Source organism: Syngnathus scovelli, chromosome 3 (assembly GCF_024217435.2).
Source record: "Syngnathus scovelli strain Florida chromosome 3, RoL_Ssco_1.2, whole genome shotgun sequence".
Taxonomy (NCBI): domain Eukaryota; kingdom Metazoa; phylum Chordata; class Actinopteri; order Syngnathiformes; family Syngnathidae; genus Syngnathus; species Syngnathus scovelli.
Genome location: NC_090849.1, coordinates 20,928,806 through 20,952,274, shown reverse-complemented (window position 1 = coordinate 20,952,274; position 23,469 = coordinate 20,928,806). Strand labels below are relative to the sequence as shown.

General features: G+C 45.6%; 5 protein-coding genes across 6 annotated transcripts in view; 3 read left to right on the top strand and 2 right to left on the bottom strand.

The window, feature by feature from the left end:
* Positions 1–335: 335 nt before the first annotated feature.
* On the top strand, positions 336–5,081 carry ptgs1 (prostaglandin-endoperoxide synthase 1). Of its 2 annotated transcripts, none has more exons than XM_049763190.1 (10): positions 336–477; positions 1,328–1,444; positions 1,700–1,840; positions 1,904–2,047; positions 2,108–2,289; positions 2,399–2,482; positions 2,646–2,892; positions 2,981–3,267; positions 3,346–3,493; positions 4,946–5,081. In XM_049763190.1, the coding sequence occupies exons 1-10, from the start codon at positions 396–398 to the stop codon at positions 4,993–4,995; spliced, it is 1,482 nt and encodes a 493-aa protein (XP_049619147.1). In that variant the 5' UTR covers positions 336–395; the 3' UTR covers positions 4,996–5,081. The 2 variants fall into 2 exon arrangements, with proteins under 2 accessions (XP_049619147.1, XP_049619146.1); XM_049763189.1 differs by lacking the exon at positions 4,946–5,081 and adding an exon at positions 3,685–4,293.
* Positions 4,416–12,049, bottom strand: LOC125994021 (roundabout homolog 3). The gene is made up of 11 exons (XM_049763155.2): positions 11,670–12,049; positions 10,562–10,714; positions 10,247–10,398; positions 10,017–10,170; positions 9,736–9,889; positions 9,549–9,667; positions 9,043–9,436; positions 8,809–8,969; positions 5,668–5,737; positions 5,424–5,595; positions 4,416–5,327 (listed from the first exon to the last, which is right to left on the bottom strand). Exons 1-11 carry the CDS (start codon positions 11,764–11,766, stop codon positions 4,890–4,892), a joined length of 2,064 nt encoding a protein of 687 aa, XP_049619112.1. The 5' UTR covers positions 11,767–12,049; the 3' UTR covers positions 4,416–4,889.
* Positions 12,050–13,326: 1,277 nt separating this feature from the next.
* Positions 13,327–16,877, top strand: pmpca (peptidase, mitochondrial processing subunit alpha). The gene is made up of 13 exons (XM_049763250.2): positions 13,327–13,424; positions 13,648–13,850; positions 13,936–14,015; positions 14,167–14,249; positions 14,372–14,466; positions 14,540–14,640; positions 15,026–15,289; positions 15,367–15,459; positions 15,549–15,667; positions 15,914–16,004; positions 16,074–16,136; positions 16,208–16,352; positions 16,664–16,877. The coding sequence occupies exons 1-13, from the start codon at positions 13,378–13,380 to the stop codon at positions 16,831–16,833; spliced, it is 1,554 nt and encodes a 517-aa protein (XP_049619207.1). The 5' UTR covers positions 13,327–13,377; the 3' UTR covers positions 16,834–16,877.
* A 356-nt stretch (positions 16,878–17,233) lies between these two features.
* Positions 17,234–21,216, bottom strand: inpp5e (inositol polyphosphate-5-phosphatase E). The gene is made up of 9 exons (XM_049763179.2): positions 20,163–21,216; positions 19,768–19,891; positions 19,517–19,614; positions 19,205–19,449; positions 19,010–19,117; positions 18,479–18,640; positions 18,203–18,318; positions 17,998–18,134; positions 17,234–17,845 (listed from the first exon to the last, which is right to left on the bottom strand). The coding sequence occupies exons 1-9, from the start codon at positions 20,867–20,869 to the stop codon at positions 17,719–17,721; spliced, it is 1,824 nt and encodes a 607-aa protein (XP_049619136.1). The 5' UTR covers positions 20,870–21,216; the 3' UTR covers positions 17,234–17,718.
* The window catches only part of LOC125993945 (neurogenic locus notch homolog protein 1), a 39,040-nt gene continuing 34,788 nt past the window's right edge, over positions 19,218–23,469 (top strand). The window contains exon 1 of the mRNA XM_049762984.1: positions 19,218–19,367. The gene's annotated coding sequence lies outside the window, so the exon portion shown is untranslated. The remainder of the gene's footprint in view (positions 19,368–23,469) is intronic.

Here is a 23,469-nt window from a genome sequence, read left to right as displayed (position 1 = left end):
ATGAAAAGAGCCTGATTGTCACACTTTTTTTTTTTGGTGTGTCATTAAAGATGCATTCACGCACAACTTCTGCTACATCAACAGGGAAGGCAGCCAAAGAGGTGAGAGGTTCTCCCTTTAAAAAAAAAATAGGTGGAGCGGGAAAAATATATCGATATTTCAATTAAACTCATGAGACAAACAGCAGACTACTTTGTAGGATGGAGGAGAAGGAAACGTGGTGATGGAACAAACTGCAAAGTGAAGAAAAGCATAATAAGGAAATAGGAAAGTTAAGAAGTAGGAGGGGGCGGGGTTAGGATTCGTTTAGGAAGTAGTGTTGTCTCCCTCCCTCCCGACCCACTCCCATTCCAACAGTAGTTTAATAAGTTTAACATCTTTCCTGCAAAACAAAAATGTCAACCTATTTCGAGTCGAGCAAGCTGTCCATATGGCTGTTGATTATCTTGGTGCTGCTGGAGAGCTCAAACGGTGCTGGTAAGACTTGAACAAAATGAAATTATTTAATAATGCTTATAATTATTATTTTCTTATTTATATCTGTAGTTTAGTGTTTGTTTTATTGTTTTTAACTTTATTGTTTCATTGTTTAGGTTTTTAAATGAATTTTATTTACGTACAGCATTTTGTTTTATTAGTGTGTTTTTTTTTTTAAAAAAGCTCTAAAAATATTTGAATTGAGTTTAGGATGTTTTATAAGAGAACTCTATTTCCTGTATATTGTAAATATTAAAAAAAATCATCTTGCAAATAATTTATTTCCCCTTTTCAATTTGAATTTTGTTAATTTAATTACAGTGCAATTATTTTTATAGTAGTATTTTACTTATTGTAATACTTCTTAATTCTAGTATTTCTGCTGGAACTACTCTATAAGCCTTCAGTCCAAATTAAATGAACTGAGTCGGGAAAACAAAAACAAATTAACTATATTCAAGCAAATTTGAAGGAAAAAACAACATGATTAACTTTATTTATGCTATGTCTCAATGGACCAATCACTTGTGTGCGTTCATTAGCACGCCTTCTCATTGCAGGCAGGCGCCCATGTGTTTATCTTTAGCTGGTTGTTCAACGCCAAAAGGAAGACATACAGCCGCAGCGTGTCATTATCTGACAGAAACTTCCAGAAGTCAAAACTGGAAGCTGGTTGGAGACATGATCAGAAAGTTGCAGACTTCCTGCACTTACATTAAGCCGCATCCATTAGCTTAGCACGATATGATAGCCAGTCGGGGGAAATAATAAAACTTTGTTTCTGTACTTAAGTAGATTTTCCAGTACCTGTTCTTTGCTAACACCGTATTTATTTTTATTTTTTTTGCAGTCAATCCTTGTTGCTACTACCCTTGTCACAACTCAGGAGTTTGCGTACGATTTGGCACGGAGAGCTATGAGTGCGACTGCACCCGGACGGGCTTCTACGGGGAAAACTGTACCCATCGTGAGTCCAATTGAAATATGATCGCAGAATAACTCAAGAATGAGACAGCTAGCTGAAACATGAAGGCAGACAAGATGCTAAAACACTAAAGAGCAGCTTTTTGATTGCGACACAAAAAAGGAAATACAGGAGCTGATTGGTTAACCCAGAAGAAGAGGCCAAGAGCTGACAGAAAGGACGAACAGAAATTGACTGACGCAACATTTACTTGGAAGGAAAAAACAATTTTGTGTTTGTTTTCCTCTTGCCGTCCAGCGGAGTTCCGGACCTGGTTGGGGTTGATGCTCAAACCTAGCCCAGAGTTGACCCACTACCTCCTGACACATTTCCAGTGGCTCTGGGACTTGGTGAACAACTCGTTCCTTCGGGATACCTTCATGAGATTCATGCTGACTGGTGAGCCACAACGCACAACTTGTTGGTGGTTTTGTGTCTATGGTGTGCCTTGTTCTCCCAAAGTGCGCAGTGAGCTGATTCCCAGCCCCCCGACTTACAACACCAAGTATGGCTACCTCAGCTGGGAGTCCTATCAAAACACCTCCTATTACACCCGCATCCTACCTCCGATCCCAAACGACTGTCCTCTACCCATGGGAACCAAAGGTAAGAATTGCAAGTCTTCAGATAAACCAAAACATTGAGATCTTTTTTCATCGACCACAGGCAAGCCCGATCTGCCCGATCCAAAAGCGTTGGCTGAGCGTTTTTTCAGACGGCAGATATTTCGGGCGGATCCGGCGGGAACCAACATGATGTTTGCTTTCATGGCTCAACATTTCACCCACCAGTTTTTCCGCACGGACCGGAATGTACGGGGAGGCTTCACCAAAGGTCTGGGGCACGGGGTGAGCAAACTTTGAATCAAAGACAACAAGATTAAATTCAATAAGTCACTTTAGCGTCAACTCGGCATTTGTAGAGGGGAAAGTCACAATTTGATTTGTTTGCGTGCAGGTGGACGCAAGCAACATCTACGGCAACACGCTCACGCGGCAGTTGCAACTCCGTCTTCATAAAGACGGAAAGCTGAAATATCAGGTAAAAAAAAAAATTGTTTTTTTGCCAAAATTTGCTATTAGCAGTTAGCTTAGCATCAACACCTGACCGGTGTTGCTCGTGTGAGCATAGCTTTTTGCTTTTTATAATTGGCAGCATAATTAAAAGGGACCAATAGTTGATTTTTGGGAACCGCTGTCCGCAGCTAGTGAACGGTGAGGTGTACCCTCCAAGCGTGTCCGAGGCCCCCGTTCACATGGTGTACCCGACTGGCTTCCCCCCCGAGCAGAGACTGGCCGTCGGTCATGAGCTGTTTGGAATGCTGCCGGGCCTGACCTTGTACGCCACCTTGTGGTTGAGGGAGCACAACCGAGTGTGTGACGTCCTCAAGTCAGAGCATCCCAGCTGGGATGATGAGCAGCTCTTCCAGACCGCCAGGCTCGTTGTCATCGGTAACGTGGTACTTACTGGAACTAGATGGGAGTGTGGTTTTTTTGGAGGGGGGGGGGCCTAATCAATTTTTTCTCCTCATCTCTGCAGGTGAGATCATCAAGATTATCACAGAAGAGTACGTGCAACACCTGAGCGGCTACCTGTTCAAATTCAAGTTCGATCCCTCGTTGCTCTTCGGCCAGCGCTTCCAATACAGCAACCGTATCGCCCTGGAGTTCTGCCACCTGTACCACTGGCACCCGCTGATGCCGGACAGCTTCCATGTGGACGGCGATGACATCCCGCACTCGCGTTTCTCCTTCAACACCTCGCTGCTTTTGCATTACGGCGTGGAGAAGCTTGTGGAGGCCTTTTCGCGGCAACCGGCGGGACAGGTAGGAGAAGATCAAGTGATGAAAGCTTACCTGGTGCTGGCCAACTTTCATAACATCACGTGGTAATTCTTCTTTCAGGTATGCGGAGGTCGAAACTCTCACGAAGTGGTGCTCGGAGTGTCCGAAATGGTTATCCGAGAATCCAGAGAGACACGTATGCAGCCCTTCAATGAATACAGGAAGAAGTTCAATTTGAGGCCTTACAACTCATTCAGAGAATTTACAGGTACGCCGAAGAGGAAAATGCCAGCTGTTGTTAGCATCTCTGCTAAGCTGTCAATTGGCAGATATTTTAATATGCATGGAGAATGAGGATCTCACTCACTGCACAATAAGTAGAAGCTTCATCCAAGCTATTTCTTGTCTTAAGCCAAGCTACAAAAAAAAAAAAATTACGATATGTTTTGCTAACTGTAGATGATGAGGACATGGCGGTGGCTTTGTTGGAGTACTATGGCCACATCGACGCACTGGAATTCTACCCGGGTATTCTCCTGGAGAAGCCGCGTCCTGGCTCCATTTTTGGAGAGAGCATGGTCGAGATGGGCGCCCCTTTCTCCTTGAAGGGCTTGCTGGGCAACCCCTTGTGCTCACCCGAGTATTGGAAGCCGAGCACCTTCGGAGGGAAGGTCGGCTTCGATTTAGTCAAAGCGGCCACGCTGGAGAAATTGGTGTGTCTCAACACCAAGTGGTGTCCCTACGTTAGCTTCCGAGTTCCCCTCCATCAGGAGGAGACCAAGATCGAGAAAGATAAGGAGCTTTAACTCATCTAAGTAGGAGATAAAATCCCTAAGAGATTCAGAAAATTTTAGTTAGTTGCTCTTCCCTACAATTTTTGTTTTTTATTGACAAATTTATATTGACAAAAAAAAACATTTTCCACTAGCAATTTTTTATGAAGCATGTCAATCTTAAATAGAGCAACACATTTTTTTTTTTTTGAAGAACTCAAGTCTGATGTTTAATCTTTATTTTTTTGTTTTGTCCAAATACAATATGTCCTGGAATAAATTCAAAGCAGAGCAATATTGCATTTCACGTCTTTCCATCGTAGCTCCGAATATATACTCACTGACCAAAATTAAAGCAACATCGTGTACGTTACATTTTACACTAGCACAGTTGTAGCCCCCCCTTTGGTCTTTTAAAAAAAAAAATTAACAGTCAGTCAGCTCTGTATGTGACACTGAAATGAAACAAACAGTGATGCCAAAGTAATATACATCAGAAATTATAAATCAGCATACATTGACGAACAAAAATCTAATTTTCAGCGTTCTTTCGAAATGCTATAAAAAGCTCTATCTGTCCATTTTTTAAAATATCATAGTAATTTATTTAATGTATCATTTAATGACCGCTTTAATTTTTTTCGTATAGTTTTCCAACCCGGTCGACACTTAAAAGAGAAACACACACACACCAATGTCTTTGGTTTGTGTAATTTGTCATGCCACTCAAAAAATATATAAGTGGGGACCAGACATTTAACTAATTGCTAACACCAAAAATCGGTTGTTTTGTGTTTTATTCATTTGACCCAAGTTTTGGGGATTAAATGAATAACCCAAAAAGTTTGAGAACTGCTGCTTTAAGCGTCCTGTTTTTACTGTATAATGAAATCATTTGCTCTGATGGAGTCTGCCCTTATCGTTCTCCTGCTTGTTATCCAACGTAGAAGTGGCTGCGCTTGCGCCTGCCCCCACCATGGTGGCGGCCGTTGGGTAAAAATGAACGTCCACCGACACTGTGGCGTGTCCCACCGAGACGTGGTGCGAGATCATCAAGGGGGCGCCCCCGTGCGACACGCTGAGGCTGTGGTGGAGGGGAGCCGCCAGAGCCTCGGCCCCCCGCAGGGTGAGTGAGGATCGCAGGCCCGTATCGGGCGGGGAAGGGGTGGGGAAGGATGACGGGGGAGGCAGGGTGTCCTGGCACAGGCTCTGGTTGTCCGCCGCCATGCTGGGCCACTCCTCTTCAGTCAACTGCAAACTGGGAGCACTGTGGGGACTGCTGGCCTTCTCCTCGCCGTCAGTCTCCTCCTCCTCCTCACCGTGGTCAATCTACGACAGGGGAGCAAAGTTCATCATAAGGAAGGAACAGTGGAGCTAAAATATTTTTTAATGAGTATGTTAGTTCTTTGTTTATAATTGTAATACCTGGGTGTCCACGACAGGCTCGGGGTAGGTCTCCACAGTGACCGAGCGGGCGGCCTCGCACGTGGGCTCCATCTGGACCGTGACCAGACTGAGGCCTGGAGGTCTAGCTCTGGTGTCTGACGACTTGGCATTGTGTTCCATCACCACCAAGCACTCGTCGTCTTCAAAGGCCCTGCTCTCGCCATGCCCAATGTGAGGTCACGTTTCAATATTTTTTCTACGCAGTCAATATTTTTCTACACACCGGTTCTCATACGGTCGTCCCGCAGGGTGTCGCTCCGCGTGACGCATGGGGACTCCCAGGTTCCTCTGGGCTGTTGAAGAGAACAGGAATAAATTGCCCAGGGGGAGGATGCATTTGAAGGAACTTCTAATGCTACAGGTAAGGCTTCACATGCTGCCTTCTTGTATATGGCAGTGGAGAAAAGAAGGTCACACCTGAAGGCCTTTTAGTATGTGTGACTGGGAAGAATATTAGCTGTGGGTCATTGGGTAAACTAGAAAAAAGGCCGCATTTAAAGGCCGTAAAAAATAAACAAATTAAATTTGAAGACTTTCCAAGAGTGAGCATTTAAAACTGGTGTTTTATATATATTTAAAAAAAATTTTTTTTTTAAATAAATCACAATGAAAAGCCACATTTGAAGGCCTTCCATATATCGAAATGAGTGGTTTGTTCTCTCGTAAAGAATAAAAGAAGGATGTATTTAAAGGCCCTCCATACCTCAGTCATTAAAGACTGTAATGGTATGTTCTGGAATGAATGCCAAAAGAAGCTTGCATTTAAAGGCGTTACGAAAACGGAAAACATCAGAAAAGGAAATTCAGACTTGGCAGCTGGTGTGACCTCTTCAAAGCACCTTATTGTTTATTTTGTGAGCGTGTGAGGGGATTTTTATTTAAAAAAAAAAACAAGTTTGACTTGACAGCCAGCCTTTGGAACTGGTTTATGTGCTGACATGGTCGCTTTAGAGCGCATCGTCGTTGCAGCCAATCGTGGGATTTTTTTCCAGCCACCCAAGGGATTAAACAGATCTATTTTATAAACAAACAAAGTTGGATTCCTTTTTTTTTTTTGTGAGAGTTGAGCAATGAAATCAGTGGACACACCCACAGCATCTTTTCTTTACAAATCTTAAGCCTCATACTACTTGCCAATTTTATTTTTTCATCATTAAAATTTGGCAGAGTTAACGACACAAGACCTTTTTGTACATTAAAGATGCACTGCTACTATCCTTCATATCCACTTTGGAAAAGAATGAATACTCCCATCGAATAAGTTGTGACAACACATTTTAATGTACACATGATCCAACAAAGATTCTCCCGTTTTCACAACTCGTCTTTCTTTAACGTAGATTTTTGATTGAAGGGCTTTCGCACAGGCAGACCTTGCTTTTTTTTAAGCTTGGCTCCGACGCTCCTCAAATCATCCGCTCCTTTGTCCTTTTCCGGTTCTCTCACCCCCACGCACGCGTCGGACTTCTCGTAGCAAAGGAGGAGATCCGCTCTGCTCTTCTTGACGTACACGAAAGCGGCGTAGATGTCATCGTAGTGGCTATCGAAGAGTTTCTCGCAAGCGGCCCTCAGCTGCGCTTTGGTGAAATTCTTGCTGCTTTGCAATCTGTTGCACACGTCAACGTCGATGATGAGGTCGTCGATCTCGAACCTCCGTCTTCGGGCCGAGGGCGCTTGCAGTGCTTTGTTGAATTCTTTGGCCACCAGGAGGCAAGTGTGGCAGTAGGTCTCGGGGTTGATGTCTTCGCCGTCAACGCTCAGAAAGACCAAGCAGCTACACAGCGCCAAAAGGAACATCGTCACGGCGCAGGAGCGCAAAGCGAGCATGAAGGCTGACAAGGAGCAGCTCGGAATGCCAAGGCAGAGAAGCGACGGCTAACGTTGACGACAGATTTGTCAGGTTTTTCTGGTTCCTTAATTGCTGCTCGCTGATGTTAACCCTTACACGCCGCTGATTTTACAAGCACGTTTCATCTATCGCCACTTTTGGAACGCCTTGAAATGCAGCCTTCTTCTGATGTTTTTTTTTCAGGATACTTAACCGCTTCTGTCCTTCATAGCAGGCCTTAGAATTCCACCTCGGTCATTCTTCATGGTCATCTTTGGAAGCCCTTCACTCCCAGAATGCCTTCAAACATGGTCTTCTTTTGTTGCTGTTTTTTTTGTATCAAGTATAAACTTCTACTATCCCAGCCACCCTACCAAAACCTTCAAATTCAGTCTTCCTTCTTTCTTGCTCATCTTTTTCTTTTTTTTTTCTATGCGCAGATTTGTCTACTGATGACACTGTCTCATAACTCATCTTTTGTTGCAGTCTGGGAATGCTGAGCAATGGGAACATCTTCCATGTTCTTAGACTCTCCTTCTTCATCCTCGTCCTCTTCTTCCACACTTTCACATGCCGAAGACTTCTGGTAGCAAAAGATACTTTCCAACAATTTTGGTGGACGACTCATCAACGTTAAGTAGAAGTCCTCGGAGTGGGAATCGAAGAGTTGCACGCAGGCGGCGGCCAGGTCGTCTTTGAGGAAACCCTCGCTGGGAGCCAACCTGTTGCACACCTCGTTGTCAACCATCAGTTCCATCAGAACCGGCCGCCGCTTTCGAGGCGCGACAGCTTGCAATGTTTTCTCGATCTCTCGGGCTGCAAGTAGGCAACTTTCGCAGATGATCTGGGGGTCCATTAGCTCACTGTGAACATGCAGGAAGGCGAAGCAGCTGCATAACGCCAAAAGGACGAGCGTCGTTGCGTGAGACCGCAACGCCACCATGTTGGCTGTCAATGGCCAGCCAGCCCTGAATGCAAATGCTGACAGTCAGGAACTTGCAAGGCGTGTTGCCTTGATGCTTTCAGGTTTTTCTCGTTCTGTATCTATACGCAACACCAATACGGCACGTTTCTAAAAATGCAGCCTTCTTTTCTAACATATTTCTCAAGAACATGCCAGAGCTGTTCGTCATGGTCACCAGTTGATTGCCTTCAAATGCATCCTTCCGTTGACAATTGGGTAGGATATTTTGGAAGCGCTTCTCTCCTTCATAGCCAGGCGGTTAGGTCCTTTTAATATGGTTTTCTGTTTTGGCAATTTTTTTTTAAATAGGCTTTTATACTTTCCTTCATGACCACACATGGAATGCCTTCAAATGTGGCCTTCTTTTCTTATTTGTTGGAGGACACACCACAATTATGTTTCATGGCCACCCCCACTACCCTTACGCATTTAAATACAGGCTTTTTCTTTTATTCATTTATTATTTTTAAAATGTATTATTTTTAATGTATTATTTATTTATTTAGATTTCATTATTATTATAGCACAAAAAAAGGTACTAGAACTGGAATTTTTGACTTTACTTAACCAACCTGCACGTCCAGTAGGCACCGGCTCATTCTTCTGCACCACAGAGTAGAAGGCCACGGTGACGAAGATGAAGGCCAGTGACACGCCCACACCCACCACAATGGGCACGTCGTGTTTCTCCAGGACGGGCAACCACGAAGGCGACTGCGGAGTCACCCTGGAGCTGAGAAGGCAAATTAGAAGGTAAGCAGATGATGCACGAGTGAAAACTAATTCCCAACATTGTGGGCACCTACGGAGGGTCGTTGCCGGTCACAGCCGACTGCGACGTGTTCCTCTGCTCCTCGTCCGCCGCCCCCGCTTGATCCCGCCGGCTCCCATTTCGTCCAACGGAATCATCGAGCCCCCTGACCTCGGCAGGTTCCGGAGTAGGACCGAGGGTCCGGATGGAAGGCCTTTGCAGGGAGTTTTCGAGCTGGACTGGAGAAGATTTGGTTGCTCTGATGTGAGGAGTGCGTGTGGCAACTTGCGTGGTGGGCCGAGCGTCCGTTTGGGGTTCGGGCTGCTGGAAGTTGGGGTACGAGGGCGGCGGCAGCACGGGAGGTTGCACCTGAGTCACCAAAGACTCGCCCGGAGGGACACTCGTGGACCGCAGTTGTGGAGACACGCTTGAAGACCAGGATGAGGAGCCTGAAAGAGGTAAGGTTTCAAATCCTGGCACGGTTCGAAGATGTTCAAGTGAAATCTAGAACTAAAACTCGCTCGGATATGTTTTGTTGCTAGGCAGAATACGAGCTCGTACCCGCGACGGCAAGCGTGACCGTGGCTTGACTGCGACCGAGCGCGTTGGAGGCATCACACACGTACGTGCCTTCGTCGTAGCTGCGAGCAGACTCGATGCGGAGCGTGGCTTTCCTCGCTCTGGGAGAAAAACCCCGTTCAAATCTTTATTCGAACGCCGCTTAGCGATGACAACAACAGCGACTCACCCCAAGGTCATCTTGGCCCCCGTCTGCTTGGAGTGGCCTCTCTTCAGCCAGCTGATGGATGGCGGGGGCTCGCCCGACGCCTCGCAATGCAGGGACGCTCGGCCCCCCAAGGCTACCGTTAAGGCGGGGGGCCGCAAGGTCACCAAGGGGGCGGCTAGACAAGGAAATAACCAAATGATAAACTAGTTTCAATTCAGGATTTCCAATCAAGGTTCCAAGCCAGGGTTAGGGTTTAACATTACAAAGCAGGAAGGAGCAAAATGTGAAAGTAGGTTGAGGACCGAGCACGGTGAGCTTGGCTGGCTTGCTCCTCCGGCTGATGTTGAGCGAAGGGTTGACGGTCTGGCACACGTACACGCCGCCGTCTTCAGCGCTCACGTTGACCAGACGAAGCGTGCCTGACGTCTTCCTCTGACGCCCGCCTCCGTATTCTCCCTGAGCCAGATGGAGAAAAAGCACAATCAATGAGTTTCCAGCTAACGTCTCAACTTTCTACTTTCACGTGGAGCACCTGGCTTTGCCTCCCTGTGGTGAGAACGCTGCCATCTTTGATCCACAGGATGGCGGCGGGTGACGAGCTTTCGCCGGACACGCAGCGGAAGGAGGCCTCCTCTCCTTCTTTGACCGTCTGATCCCTTGGACCAAAGAACACCTCCTCCAAACCTGACCAAACACCATCTTGTCACGCTCGTGCAAAAGGTATATTTGGCAAAATCGCAAAAAAAGATTAAGATACTTCTCCGACCTATTAAGACATGCTTCAAGCTGAGCCTACAAAAATAAAAACATCTATGCACATCTATCGTGCATTTAGAACCGGACTCACCCGGCCGGGACGAGACTGTCAGACTGGACAGGACGACTAAGCAGAGGCCGGGAATCATCTGTGGAGGGCAGACGCGCATCCTACTGAAGAACTCCACCGTCAAGAAACCGCCACACAGTTTCAGCCATTGTGTCCCTCGTTGACAAGCAGGTACTGTCATGAAGTCAAAAATCAACACCCAGCAAATCTTATCGACTAATATATCAGATTAAAGGTCTCTGTGAACGCTTTCTAGATCTCCAATAGGTTTGCTCGCATGATGTGATGAGATTCCTCAAAATTAACCGCAAAATTACTACCACATTCATATGTTCTTTTTGTGCTCCTCGAGCCCCCTCCTCGCTTTCCCGATTCGTCCCCTTTGGTGGGTGAATGGGGCCAGCCACTTTATCGAGCGCATTGTACACGGCGCCCTCAATGGGAATGACATGAAACGAGTTTGCCGAGCTTTGTACCGGCAACATCAACATCTTCTCTTTGCCCGGCGTCTGATCCTATATCGGCTTTCATGGCGATCTCACCTCGTCCATGTAAGGGATGGCGTGCGTGCCCGACCAGCACATTTTTGCCTTATGTAATGCTCCATTAGCATGACACTGAAGAAGGCACAGTTTTGATCTAGCTCAGGGGGCCTGCATTTGAAGATGACTGGGTTAGGGTGGAGGTGTGAGCCTGGTAGAGATGGATGAATGGATGAAGGCACTGCTAGCTGGGTGGGTGGACGGAAGGAAGAGTGGATTAACTGACAGATGAATGGACATAGCATGTAAAGATTGCTGGCCGAGTGAGTAAATAAATATAAGGCTCGCAAGACAGCACAAGATTTTGGGCCCTCACACAAGAGCGGTTGACTCTCAAGACGAGACGGCATTGTTGGTCTTGAGTCATCTCTTCTCGAGGCTGCTAGCTTTCGTGTTGCGTGGGTGTCCATTTGTATGACTCACAAAGGTCACAACACGTCATTTACACTTAGCATCTCAATAACATCTCTACTTGCTAATTGGAAATCCTCCATATAAACAATTAACTAAGTGGCATCCCCCATTGCCCGGTATCAATAATACATGCAGTACACAACTTGCACAGACGGTAATAGTTGAATACTCACCAAGTACCGAAGAAGTCTTTGCATGTGTGGTCTTTGCAGAGCTGCTGTGGAGACCTTCGGTGTGCAAACCCTGTGTCCTCTTGATGCACTCGCTCATTGAGAGGGCGCCGATAAACAGCTGCCACACACACACACGCGCACACACACATACATACACACTCGTCCGAGTGTTCGTTCAAAGCAAACAGCTGTAATGCTGAAGCGCACAAAAAAAGAACCTCTCCTTTGTAAGCTCTTTTATGCACCTCGACATGCCGAAAAAAGATGTGGAACCCAAAATGCAAGTAAAAAACATTGGTACAATTTATCAAATAAAATCCAATGTATTTTTTAACAAACAAATAATAAATTGATCTGTGTTAATATAAGCTGTCAACTTTATTATACATAAAAGTTTAGTCCAACTAGGTTGTGTCTGGCAAAATTCTTGCAGAGAAGTTTACAATAATCAGCTACAGCTTTTAATTTCATTAGAGAATGGCTAATGAATACGTACATCTATAATATGTACATTTCTTGACACCACACTACCTTTACTAACCTACCTAACCACCTTAAATACCAAATTATTTCACCACTTATTTAGCTACCTACCCAGTTTAGCAAGCTTTTATCCCCAGTTGTCAATCAATGAGCAGATTGCGATCCATACTGACACTCATTGGTTGAAGTGCACTTTGCACAGCTTCCCGATTAAATGTGGGTTAATGATGGAGGCTTGATGAGGGTAAATGGCGCCTAGCACAAGGGACACACACTTATTTGATTCAATTGGACTTGCATCTGTTTGTGTCTTCATGAGCTTTATCAATTTTATAGCCGGCTGAAGATGTCAAATGTAGAAAAAAAAACTGAAGATGTTTCCCTTGTCACACTTGTCTCCCACTGCCTTGCAAATGGAAATGGCCGCTGGCGTGCTTAGCATAATGGTATGGAAATTGAAAGTACAAATGCAGCCATTTATAATCAATGCTGGCCTAGCGCTGATTTTAATTAAAAGCAGACAAAGGTAGAATGTCACACGCTCGCTCGGGCTGAGAACAACATCAAACAATCTCAGCGCAGCCAAAGGAGCTGCGGCAGCGCCCATACCATATTCATCTACAATATTAGGAAGCGCTGCAAACGGCAACAGTAAACATGCATTATCAGCTTTTGAATTGTACTTTTTTTATGCTGATTTTCTATTAGATCTTCATGTTCCTAATGAAACAACCTGCATCGTAACAGCAACTTTAACGCTGTCAATTTTGTTGCTGATCAATAATGTTACTGAGGTAAAGTGCTGAAGTTAGTCAGAACCACAAGGCCATTTGTTATGTTAATGGGGTCAGAATTGATGCTGTAATGTGGAGCTGCTTGCTTTTAGCTATAATCAATTGTTTAGTTTGGGTTTCAATCAAAATGGACGTATCTGGTCAAATTGAGTTTTTAATTGCTTTTATACAAATAGCTGTCTCACTGGACTGCCCACCCGCCAAACAAATGGAAACGTGTTTAAAAAAAAAAAAGATTCTGCTAAAACCAGAAGTTATTATTATTAACAATTGATTAATTAATTTACTATTATTATTGAAAAGTATAAAATGTGTGTATGTTTATGAAAATATATATAATTTAATAATTTTTGGAACGGTGTCATACCGGAAGTATTTTACTGAACCTTTTTCGGGTCAGAGTTCAGTTCCGTTTTACCAGTAAAGTCAAGATGGCGGCTCACATGTCCCGTTGTCGAACCTGGAGTCGTGTTCAACGGTAACGAACTATTGTTGATAACAAGCTTAAACACCAAATGAACGTCGTTGCATTACAGATGGACCCGTGTCGCAGCACAATTTATCTAACAATTATCTTGTCGTCTGATTTGCGTGCTTGTAACTTCCACGGTCGTGCGGCGTGAGCTTAATGAGTTAGCTTGATGCTAATTACCGGCTGTCACTTTCTCTTTGGCGAAATGAGTGAAATTTGTATCTTATAGGTTTGGCATAGCGGCGTACAGGAAATACAGCAGCGGTGGTGGCTACCCAAACCTCTCGCTATGTACGCCACTTCCCGGCATTCCCAAGCCCGTCTTTGCGTCCGTGGACGGCCAGGAAAAATATGAAACTAGGATCACAACTTTAGAAAATGGCCTCAAGGTTGCCTCGCAGAACAAATTTGGACAATTCTGCACCGTTGGAAGTAAGTCGCCACTCTCAATTGCTAACCACCTGTTCCCAGATGTACTCATTTCAACATGGCAAACAATATTTTTTGTTATTTTTAGTATTAGTCAACTCTGGATCCAGACATGAAGCAAAGTACCCCAGTGGAATAGCTCACTTCTTGGAAAAGCTTGCTTTTTCTGTGAGTACGTTTTTGTTGATAAATACAAACATAACATTGAAAAACAAATGTATCGTAACTGCGCTCATTTAATTGTTTCTGTTCAAATTTTGTGGCACTATCACAGTTTTCTCACACACGAGTGAAAGTTTACTAAGTGCGGTCTTTGTAGTCCACAGCTCAGTATGGCAGCAAAGATGAGATTCTGCTCACGCTGGAGAAACACGGAGGGATTTGCGACTGCCAAACATCCAGGTATCGTCACCAATACTTCACCAATAATTTTTTGGGGTGTCTGATTGTTTTGTGTGTTTGTTCATGTATCTTGTGGCTGATCTGTTTGCCGGTGTGCTACTAATGTTGATGTTGCGTGACAGGGATACCACCATGTATGCGGTGTCTGCCGAGGTGAAGGGTTTGGACACGGTAGTGAGCCTCCTGGCCGACGCGGTCCTGCAGCCCCGCCTGCTGGGTGAGTCCACCGCCTCGAAAGATCTCAGGCAATTGAAAGGAGCCATTTCCGACCGCGCATTGTTTGCGTCCAGACGAGGAGATGGAGATGACCAGGATGGCGATTCGCTTTGAGCTCGAGGACCTGAACATGCGGCCGGACCCTGAGCCCTTACTCACCGAGATGATTCACACCGTGAGTCCACCGTTCGTTCATAACGGAACTGTCAAGTCTGTGCAGCTCCTTCTAGAATGCATGTCATTGAGGTTTTTGCGTGTGGCTACTTTTATTTTGTTTGAGATTTCTGTTAGTTTTTAATTTTCTGCCTGTTTGTTTGATTATTTTATTTATTTATTTTTAGTGTCTATATTTTGAGTTCATATTTTTGTTTATCCAGTCTTTGTATGGTTATTTTTTTCCGTTTTTTTGTTATTTTATAATTCAAAGTATCATTCCAGCATTTAAAGTATAAAATAAGTATGAAAAAAACACTCCATGCAACAAGCTTATTTGTGAATCCTGTCATTGCTCCCAAGTGTAACACCGTGCATTGTTTTGAAACGCGTGCGTGTGGTCGTAGGCGGCGTACCGAGGCAACACGGTGGGACTTCCCCGCTTCTGCCCGCCGGACAACGTGGACAAAATCGACAAGGCGGTGCTGCACGGCTACCTTTCGGCCTACTACCGGCCCGAGCGCATGGTCCTGGCTGGCGTGGGTGTGGAGCATGAGCGGCTGTTGGAGTGCGCCCACCGCTACCTGCTTGATGTCCGGCCCGTGTGGGGCGACGCCGTGCCGGACCTTGTCGACCGCTCTGTGGCGCAGTACACGGGGGGCATTGTCAAGGTGACTCCCGCTGGGCTTTCTCAGATGGGCCATGGTTTAAGGGATAAGCATGGGAATTAAATGACTGAATGTTTCAGATTGAAAAGGACATGTCGGACGTGAGCCTTGGACCGACGCCGATACCAGAACTCACGCACATCATGATCGGACTGGAGACCTGCTCCTTCCTGGTGCCAAATAATTTTTTGGGTTGTATTTGTAGCTTGGGATTGCAGAGGTTTGTGTGTGGGTTTGTTCATGTGGGTGTGTCTCTGTCCAGGAGGATGACTTCATCCCGTTGGCGGTGCTCAACATGATGATGGGCGGTGGTGGCTCGTTCTCGGCAGGCGGACCCGGCAAAGGCATGTTCACACGCCTCTACCTCAATGTCCTCAACAGGTAACATAAACTTTCATTGATTTAGACATGAATTTTAGAATTTTTGTGTAGTGTGCGCGTGTATGAATTTGTTTGCTTGTAGTTTGTAAAATTGTATTTTGTTTTCATTTGTTGCTTCATAATCACTGTCTTGTGTGACCACCGTAAATGAACTGTGACCTCCTCGCATGGGAGAAGTCCATCTTAAGTCTGTTGGTATTAATTTTGTTTGAATTTTGTGTTGTGGTTGTCATGCGTTTCTCGAAGGCATCATTGGATGTACAATGCCACGTCGTACCACCACAGCTACGAGGACAGCGGCCTGCTGTGCATCCACGCAAGCGCAGACCCCCGACAGGTCATTACCGACAATGTCACAAATGGAACCCGTTCTGTTCATACTCCTCACTTCGACTTGCACTTGCAGGTTCGCGAAATGGTGGAGATTATAACACGGGAGTTCATTCAGATGACAGCAACGGCAGGAGAGGTTGGTGTGCTCGTGTGTTGTCAGTTGTTGTTTTTTAATTAACGTTGTTGTATTTGGGGGGTTGGTTGCAGATGGAGTTGGAACGGGCCAAGACGCAACTCAAGTCCATGCTAATGATGAACCTGGAGGCCAGGCCTGTCATCTTCGAGGACGTCGGCCGCCAGGTGCTCTCCACAGGCAAAAGGAAGCTGCCCCATGAGCTCTGCGCCCTCATAAGTGAGTACAAATGTCAAACAAATCCATACAAGAAAAAAAAATCTACCAAAAATGGTCACATTCCACGCAAATGAAAAAATTGCACAAATTATAAAAAAAAACCCAATATATTTAGAGAAGCATTTACACATGCACACACAATAGATTTTTTAAAATATAAGAAGAATGTATCTCAACTTTTTTGTCTCCTAAAATACAAAATAAAAGATATATAAAACGTATATGAAAAACACCCTACATGCATCCCTAAAAGAGGAAAATACATTTTACAAAAATATCTTAGAAACCAAATATTTTTGCTGGCATCGCAGGCGAGGTGAAGGCGGACGACATCAAACGGGTGACGGCCAAGATGCTCCGCAGCAAGCCGGCCGTGGCGGCTCTGGGGGACTTGATGGAGCTGCCTTCCTACGAGCACATCCAAGCCGCCCTGTCCAGCAAAGACGGACGTCTGCCACGCACTTACCGCCTCTTCCGATAAAACCAAAAATCGTGTAAATAAACAAAATGGACACTCGCACTGAACTCTCCGGGTGCGGACTAATACCTCCAGCAAGTAAGTAATCTGTAATACAAGATGGTATTTATTCTTTCTCTGTGGTTCATGTGGAGGTTGATCAAAGAATATTTGAGAAAAAAAAAAAAAAAGACCGCACGGCAACGGTATAATCAAAATAGATTCTTGTAAAGCTCTTGTTTTTAAACTGTTAAATGTTTTTTAATTTAAAGCAGGAGAATCTAAATTGGGGCTACGCAGATTTCTAACGAGGCTAAAGCACCCCCTGGCATTGTGCATAATCTACATAAGTACTGAACTGGCATGGCGGAAAACGTGCTGAAACGTGGACGGCAACTGTTAAATAAAAGCAAGCCTTTCCCCATTATTTAAAAAAAAAAAAAAAAGTTTATTGTGGTGCTTCTGTAGAAAAAAAAATCCTGAGGAAATTCATCCAGGCACTTTTTTCATAGTGTTTCACTACATGGACAAGTTGTGGTAATACAAGTAAGGTTTGGGTTTTAGGCTAACTCCACAAAGGTATGCACTTGGCATCATTTATCAAATCATTTTGAGAACCCCTGGTGTAAGGCATCTGGTTAGGACCACACACAAAAAAATCCTTGGAATGAAAAGATGAAAGCGAATATAGCAGCTGCTCATTGGGGTAAACAAACAAAAGAAATCTCTGTTCTTTGCAGTAGCATCTAAAACCGTCTTTAGTAATGTGCTAGTTGTTCCACAAATGTCCCAAAGCATTCCATTAATACTGACTTTGGATTACGGGCATGTCGAGGTTCCTGCCCTCGAGTGCTCCTCGTTCTGACCAGTAGGTGGCGGTGAGGTCCCGTCTGTGGTTTTGAGGGTGTTTCATGAAATGACACACACGCTGCTTTGGTTCTTCATGGTCTCCCTCATCTTCAGCTCCCTGCTGATCCTCCTCTTGATGCCCTCCAAATACAGGCTGCGGTCAAACTGGCCCGCTCCCAACGGAATACTGCACAACACACAAGTAGGTTACCAAATCTGCAGTTGGGAATGGGATAGGTTCAGTTGTGAATTGTGCATACCTACTTGTTGCCACATTTAGGTGCCTCTTTCTATCCATCTAATTACTTCTACGCTAATCGGAATCATCATGGTACTCACGTGTCTCGGCCCGCCTTTAGTTTGACGTGGTAGATGCCGATGACGGGCCGGTGGTCCGAGGTCTTTATGCTGGAGCAGCTGGCGTATTTGAGCACGTGGATGTCGTCCGCGTACCTGGTCCGGAACAAGATCCTGTCCTGGTGAGGAACACATACTTATTGTTTTTCTTTCTATTGTTGCCGTTGACAGCGGTGGTGCTTCTTACGGTGTACGACGGCGTCCTCTGTTTGGCGCTGCTGTCGTACACGTCGCTGCCAATGTCGAATTTGTACGTAGGTGGGAAGTGGATGTTGGCCTCCTGGAAGCCTTTGAAGATTGAACCTGAAAACACATCTGCATTCAATATCATTCAGTGGCAACAAATCTTAAAAAAAAAAAAAAAAGTGCATAGGTCTGTCTTCCTACCTACTTCTCCATCAACCTTCCTATTTCGGTAACCGCATACCTAGCTAACTACCTTAAGAATTCAATGAAAATCTACCATCTTTCATCTCCTTGGATAGCTGGTCGTGCTCCATCAGGGCGTCCATGTCATCCCCAGACGTTCTCTTGATAATACTCTCTACGCTGGCCCGCTCATGACCCAGACGAAAGTTGAAGTCTCCGAACCAGAAGACCTGGTCGAACCTTGTGGTGACGTCAGCTACGTGACACACAGACAGGAGCACAACACTGAGGTTAGAAAAAAAAAAGAAAGACTTGTCTTTAAATTACCCTGGGGCTTTTCCTTCAAAGTGTTGTGTTGCAGCACCCCCTAGTGGACAAAAGATGACCATGCATATTCACGACCAATTAACGTAAATAGAAAATTGTTTTATTCAAAATGGAAAAATTATTAATTTTGAAAGATGGACCAAGTCTTTAAAAGATCATGCTGACGTAACGCACGTAACATTAATTGCAAAGAAGTCAGTTTAGTGATTACAATCATATCAGGACTTTTAAGAGGCCACAGCATTATTAAATTGCATTTTTTTCAAACACCCAAATTAAGAAAGAACCCTTTCCTTACATGACGTTGATCTGTAAGGGTTGGTATCGGGGAGTCCCTTGGGAAGCGCCAATGCCTCCACGATCTTGTTGTAGTCCAAAATCCTCTCGTACACCTTGGCATCTCCAGCTGGAAGACATTTTGTGACGTGTCAGCATAATGCAACATTACAATGTGTGAGAATACAATGTGACAAAATCTTCATTTGATGCTTACAGGTGAAGTGTGATGTGATGAAGAGGAAGGACGTGCCAAAGAAGGTGAAAGCCACGGCCACGGCCCCTTTGGTCTTGATCTGCGAGATGATCCTGGTGGTGACGGTGGCGTGTTCCACCTCGGAGCAGAACCAGATCAGGTCTCTGCGGATGAAGGCGCTGAGGTACAGTACGCCGTGAGACGCCGCGTACAGCATGACGTAGTGTGGACCCAGAGATTCCTGGAGGCGTATCTCCCACTCCCGCCTACACACACACACACACACAAATTTGTGTAATGCACAGAGACACTTAATAGTAGGGAGCCGAGTACCTGTCAGGACATCCTTCCTGCACTCCGATAATGTAAAAGTCTTGTGCATATTCTGAGTCGGTTGGAAGGAGGAGGTCGTCAAGGTTGGAAGGAAAGCCCTGGGGTGCAACAAACACGCAGAAAGGCACACCAAGTGTACACACACAGACACATTCATTGACAAGAGGCAGACACACAACCAAACGCACACCCACACTGAAATTCTGTGATGCTCGCAACAGTGGTATCATTGTCAAAAATCTGCACCATACCTTCTCTCCCTGCATGTTCCATGTGACCACGTAGACTCCGAGCCTCCGATCTGGGAAGTAGCGCTGAAGCTCCTCCACCCCCAGCAGGGCACCGCTGCCAAGCCCTCCTCCTTCCAGAAAGCTCCTAAATGACACCGCATTGTCTTTATTTCTTTGGTTACACTCGTAATGTTCTAATGCAAGGACAGGCAATTTGAATGATGGTGTCGGGTACTTGACCCTGAAAACAAAGCTAGGCGATATGTTGGTATAGTTCCCACCAACCGTGTGCAGCTGCCTAACCCAACAAAATGAGAATGACCAGTTCTCTCCAGCCCTACTTAACGTAACTTCACGCAGTGATACTTCAACCATCAACTTAATTGTGCCTACCAGCATTGGTCCAGGCGTCGTACCTGTTTCTGACTTCCTGGGGTTTAATGGGGCTCAACACGCTGCTGGTGGACCTCATGGAGTTGACAGACAGGCTATCCGAACCGGCGTCGCCCTCGCTCAGGTTCCTGTGCAGTAGCAGCAGCCTCTGGGATCTCCTCCTGGAGGCGTAATCCGAGCAGTCCTTGTCAATCTTATTAGCGGCCCTCAGAGCGGCCGAAACGAAGTTGTGCCCCAGGGCGGGCAGCGGCGCCGAGCTGGGCTGCACCGGCGACAGGCGCAGCCTGGAGGACCGCAGCCGAAGCTCCGAGGGGTCGCTCCGCGGCACGGCGGTCGAGCTGCGGTCGGAATCGGATAGACTGCTGCCTCTTTCGCGAAACAACCTGGGAGATGTTACGATGGCCTCGCTTGTAGGGGAAGCTACTTCCTTGAGCGAGTCCGTGGACGAGCCCACTGGGTCGCTCAGGCTCTCCTGGCTGGATCGCAGCCTCCGGGCGCGGACGCTCTTCTCCGGCATCTTGCCTTTCCACTTGCTGGGCAGCGAGGGCGGCCGAGGCTGGTACGGGCTATCTCCAGCCGCGTTCCGCGCAGCCTGCTGCAGTTTGAGGGCGTTGTTGAACTCCTTGCACATTTTGCGGTCCGCCGAGGGGGCCTTGGGCGTTCGACCGTCACTGGCGACCGTCGCCGGGCTGCAGTTGCCCGGCCTTACACTGTCTCCGTTCTCCGTCATCCTTTTCTGATTTTTAAAATGTCAGCCTGTTTCATTGTCTCACTCGAAACAAATCACAACGCATACATTCAGTTAAATCTGTGGCCGGTTAGCAGTGCGGCTAGGCTAACACGGTCCTCGCTAAACTAACTCGGCATACGCCGAAAAAACAAACTATTCACCTCCTCAAGAGCAATAAATACATTCTTGCTATCGTTAATCCGTCATTAACATAGGAAACCAGACAGGTATTGCCCCGTTAACTATCGGATTATCACCCCAAGTGTGTAAAGTACACGTAACAAGTAGCCAGGCGACTTCCTTAGCAACGTTTGACAACAACTACTTCGTTGCCAAGAGGAAGATGGCAACGTGATCAACGAGGCGTCGCACTGCCCTCGCATGGTCGGTGGCGTAATTACATGCAACTCCCCACACTTTCATAATTAGTTTACAACAGTTTTCCTGGGGAGGGTTAGACAAGAAATTAAGTTTAGAACGTTGACTTTGTCTTTCAACCCTAACCATGATTGCACACCATAACTTGATAGGCCAAACCTGTCTTGAAAACCTAGATCGAAACCCAAACATTGTTTTCTAATCAAAGAATGTGACTTTTCAAGCATGTAATAAGTGAAGTTACTTAGCTCAGTTGCTATTATGACACGAAGCAAAAATAAATGTTCGAAATACGAAAGTCATGTTCGTCTCGGAAGAGCGTATTATTAGAAACACATCTTCTCCTCCTCCTCGCTTTTTCTTTATCTTTCCTCCTCCAGAGGATGCGGATGCTGGGGGGAAATCGATGCCCCGATATGAGACGAGGTCCTTAATGAGGATCAGAAACATCTTCATAAAGACCCCTAATCCAGCACTTAATCCCTCGTTACACAATCATCTGCATTCAGAGGGAGGCCTCCTTGTTCATCCCTCCGTTCGCCTTTGTCTTGACTCGTCTTTGTCATTTCGTCTCTTTTTTTTTTTCTTCTTCTTCCATGCGCTCTCATTACACTTTCAGATTGGGTGCAAATTGTGCTTTTGTGTGCACTCCTGCTCAATCTCAAATAGAAGACATATGCTTAATTAATGAGGGAGAAGCACACAAAAGATACTTTTCTGGGAGGCGGGGGTTGGGGTGAAGATGATGGCTCTCAAGTGGCACACGCAGATTAAAATTGATGGCACTAGTTGAATTTGAGAACTCTTTGACTGGCCTTCTAACCTCAAAGGGATCTTTTCGAAATATCTTCTCATGACAGGAGAGGACAGAGAAGACACAGTGTGGACATTTTGGTACGATAGGCGCCAGTAATTAACAAGAGTTTCTTGTGTTAGTAGTCTATTTTCTCACATTTGTTCAAGTTAAAAAAAAAAAAAAAGGGGTTATGGTTCCGAACAATGGATACATTCTCAATTTGACACTAAAGTGACATTTCCAATTGGGTTTCTGGCCAGGGTTATGGTTTCAGACAAGGGACGGGGTTTCAAATTGCGATTCAAATTATGATTTGAAAACAGGGTTAGGGTTTTAAATTAGAGTTTCAAGATGGGGTTATGGTTTGAAAGTAGGATTTCCTGACTGAGATACATTTTCAACAGGGGTTAGCATTTCACCATCATTTTTTTTTTTTTTTTTTACACAAATATCTGTAGCCTGCTTCTACTTCAGCCCAGACTAGTGCGAGTACTCGAGCACCCCCGCAACCATTTCCAGACAGAGCGAGCCACCGCTGTTTATTTACAAATCATTAGGGAGATTGGAAAGAGCCTCTCGTCAGACCCGGATCGGTGGCCTTGTTCACGGTCACGTCCTCCGGGGTGTCGACAGCCGCTGGCGGCCATCAAAGAGCAACGTGGCTGATGGGAGACCGCTCACTCAGTCCTAATCTACTGGCAGGAGGGAGGATCCAATCCGGATCTTCCCTTCCGAGCCTGAGGTTTTTCCAAGTAAGACAATGCATTAGCCAGATAAAGGCCTCCCGACTGAGGCTGGATCTGCGGGAGCCTTACTTTCTTTTCCGCCCTATCTGCTCGACGGGCGCCTTAAGCTTGGCCTTATTTCCAACCTCTTTTATCATGGCTCTGATAGTCTCCATCATTTTTCCGCCCAAAAAACAAACCCAGTCCAGTGAAAACATCATTTTTGTACTAGTATTTCAAAGTTAAGACTTTCAAACCCAGGTTTGCAATCCTAGGCAGGGTTTAAAATGAGAATTTTAAGACCTAGTCAGGGTTTCAAATTAGGGTTTCAAGCCAAGGTCAGGGTTTCAACCTTTAGCAAATTTGTACCGAAATATATCAAATAGAAAAGTTAAAACATGAATGGCTTAGTTATTACGTTTTATTCATTCTCCACTAAGACCCGATCATTCAAATTTGGGATTGTGACGGCATCAACTCTCAAGAGATGAGAGAGCCTGTCTGATTGGCTCGTCACTTAGGCAAATCAGTGCCGAGTTATCGCGGCGCATAATTTCAGTGTGACGGGATGGACGTGTTTCTCTCTCTGTAGACAGTACGGATGGCAGCCAGACGACAACACCGGACGGGACGGGAAGCCCCAGACGTCACATCTGCCGTTAAAAAGTCCCAAGGGGGGTGTGTGTGTGTGGTGAGGGGGG